This window comes from Myxocyprinus asiaticus, chromosome 48 (assembly GCF_019703515.2).
Source record: "Myxocyprinus asiaticus isolate MX2 ecotype Aquarium Trade chromosome 48, UBuf_Myxa_2, whole genome shotgun sequence".
In the NCBI taxonomy this organism is placed as follows: Eukaryota; Metazoa; Chordata; class Actinopteri; order Cypriniformes; family Catostomidae; genus Myxocyprinus; species Myxocyprinus asiaticus.
Genome location: NC_059391.1, coordinates 15,792,501 through 15,795,328, shown reverse-complemented (window position 1 = coordinate 15,795,328; position 2,828 = coordinate 15,792,501). Strand labels below are relative to the sequence as shown.

General features: G+C 44.8%; 1 protein-coding gene across 1 annotated transcript in view; it reads left to right on the top strand.

Moving 5' to 3' along the window:
• The first annotated feature begins 268 nt into the window (after nt 1-268).
• Nucleotides 269-2,828, top strand: part of LOC127437709 (potassium voltage-gated channel subfamily A member 1-like) — a 4,802-nt gene continuing 2,242 nt past the window's right edge. Inside the window, exon 1 of the mRNA XM_051692799.1 lies at nt 269-2,828. This exon is cut by the window's right edge and continues 2,242 nt beyond it. Within this exon, the coding sequence (XP_051548759.1) occupies nt 318-1,796 (1,479 nt within the window). The 5' untranslated portion in view covers nt 269-317 and the 3' untranslated portion in view covers nt 1,797-2,828.

The following is a 2,828-nucleotide window of genomic DNA, read 5'->3' as shown; positions in this document are numbered from 1 at the left end:
AAATAAGTAAGTGTGAAGTTGCTGAGTTGGCAAATATCGCTGCTGTTCGATCCATTTTTTTCTGACTCGGTGACAGAGGCAGCCCTATGCAGCGGAAAGGAGCGATGGTCGAGTCAGTGACAACCGCAGTGGGGTCACGCTGAAGAAAAATCAAGTTATCCCCTATCGGGGGATCAAGATAGAATTGAAGGTCCAGAATTGGAGAAACGGAGAAAGCAAAGTCTTTGGAGGGGGTGGGGGGGGGGGGGTGCAATTGGATGTCCGCACAATTACATTAATTTCACAACTCCTGCAGAGCTCCAACTTTGACCTGCAGGATGACAGTCGTGGCCGGCGACAACATGGATGAGACCTCTGCTGTGCCAGGGCATCCACAGGACACGTACCCCCCTGACCATGACGATCATGAGTGCTGCGAAAGGGTGGTCATCAATATAGCGGGACTGCGCTTTGAGACCCAGCTAAAAACTCTCGCCCAATTTCCAGAGACACTGTTAGGCAACCCAAAGAAAAGGATGCGCTATTTCGATCCCTTGAGAAATGAGTACTTCTTTGATAGAAATCGGCCAAGTTTCGATGCTATCCTCTACTATTATCAGTCTGGGGGAAGACTGAGGAGGCCAGCAAATGTCCCATTGGACATGTTCTCAGAAGAAATTAAGTTCTATGATCTTGGGGTAGAGGCGATGGAGAAATTCCGTGAAGATGAGGGCTTCATCCGTGAGGAGGAGCGGCCCTTACCGGATCGCGAGTTTCAACGGCAAATATGGCTTCTGTTTGAGCATCCCGAAAGCTCAGGGCCAGCCAGAGGAATTGCTATTGTGTCTGTTATGGTCATTTTAATTTCCATCGTCATTTTCTGTTTGGAGACTTTACCTGAACTGAAAGGGAACCCTGAGGGGCGGATACAGATTATAGGCAACAGCACCTTCTACTTCAAACCAAACATCTTGACCGACCCCTTCTTCATTGTTGAAACCCTCTGTATAATCTGGTTCTCCTTTGAATTGATTGTGCGGTTCTTTGCGTGCCCGAGCAAAGCGGCCTTCTTTAAGAACATGATGAACACCATTGATATTGTGGCCATTATCCCCTATTTCATCACACTGGGCACAGAGTTAGCAGAGGAACAAGATGGAAAGGAGGGCAAGGGGGAGCAGGCAACATCACTGGCCATCCTCAGGGTGATTCGTCTGGTCAGGGTGTTTAGGATCTTTAAGCTGTCCAGGCACTCTAAAGGCCTTCAGATTTTGGGGCAGACCCTCAAAGCCAGTATGCGTGAGCTTGGATTGCTTATTTTCTTCCTGTTCATCGGTGTCATATTATTCTCGAGTGCCGTGTATTTTGCAGAAGCCGAGGAAGGAGAGTCCCACTTCAGCAGTATCCCAGATGCATTCTGGTGGGCTGTTGTGTCAATGACTACTGTAGGCTATGGGGACATGGTGCCGGTAACTATAGGGGGCAAGATTGTGGGTTCCTTGTGCGCCATCGCCGGTGTGCTGACCATTGCCCTACCTGTGCCTGTCATTGTATCCAATTTCAACTATTTCTACCACAGAGAAACTGAGGGAGAGGAGCAGGCCCAACTCCTTAACGTGAGCAACCCTAACATTGCCTCTGATTCCAACTCCAGTCGCCGCAGCTCCTCAACCGTCAGTAAGTCTGAGTACATGGAGATAGACGGAGACATAAACAACAGCATCGACAACTTCAGAGAAGCCAACCTCAGAACTGGCAACTGTAATATCACTAATCACAACTGTGTTAACAAAAGTAAGCTGCTAACAGATGTCTAGAGCTTACTACTAGAGTAGAAAATTACATATGAATGCTTACTTTACCTCCTTTTGTGAGCCTTTGCAATGCGAATATCTCTACAATGCAGAAGAAAGAAAAATAATAGACCAAAACATATAATATGATGGCAGAAAATAAGGCAGATCATTCAGTATATAGTTAGCATAACAAATTTTCAAAAAGGATGATTCATATACCATGAAAAAACGTACAACAACCACAAGCGCACACCTAGCTAATTGTCCACAGGCACTGAAGGACTCTGTTGTGATTATTAAATCATCACGCATGGACTAAAGATTACATTTCTGCTAGCTGCACATTGCATCCAGGAAAGTGCATAAAAGATCTGCAGGGTGGTCACCTTGTCTATAGGTGGTCTCCCTCACAGTATGAGATCAACTGACCAGCAAAGCACCTTATATGAACAAGATTTACCTTCTGCTGGGATGCTATGGAGGCCAAGTTCATCGACTCATGGACATCCGCGTTGCTGCTATTTTCCAGCAGATGCTGTAATTTAGATATCACCAAGTGATGAAATGCCATGCCCTTTAGATATAAGACAGCACAATGCCGGAAGTGGAGCCTCACAGTTAGCATGTTTAGATTATCCTCGTTTTGATATTGGCATGCGTCGGACATTACCTCATTACAATAGGATATCAGTTCCTATTTTTCTTTTCTTTTTTTTCCATGAGCTCCCCTCTCCATCTATCTCCTCTCATTTGGCACCATGAAAAGTGCACTAGTGTGTCATGATATGAGATGCTTATCATTTAGGTGTATTTAAAGACTGAATGTTTAACCTTACGGGAAACAGAATCTTAATGATATCATAGCATGTCAAAAGAACCTGCATTATGGCCTAATCAACTAAGGTACTGTGTATCCTAGTGTATTTAATGCATGACATCGGTATAATACAGCTTGTTGCAATTGAGATACCTCATGAGGGTGTCCTTGTTACAATCAGGGAAACTAAGGACTTTGATTCCTGACATTTTCTGAAATGTGACAAAATATATGCA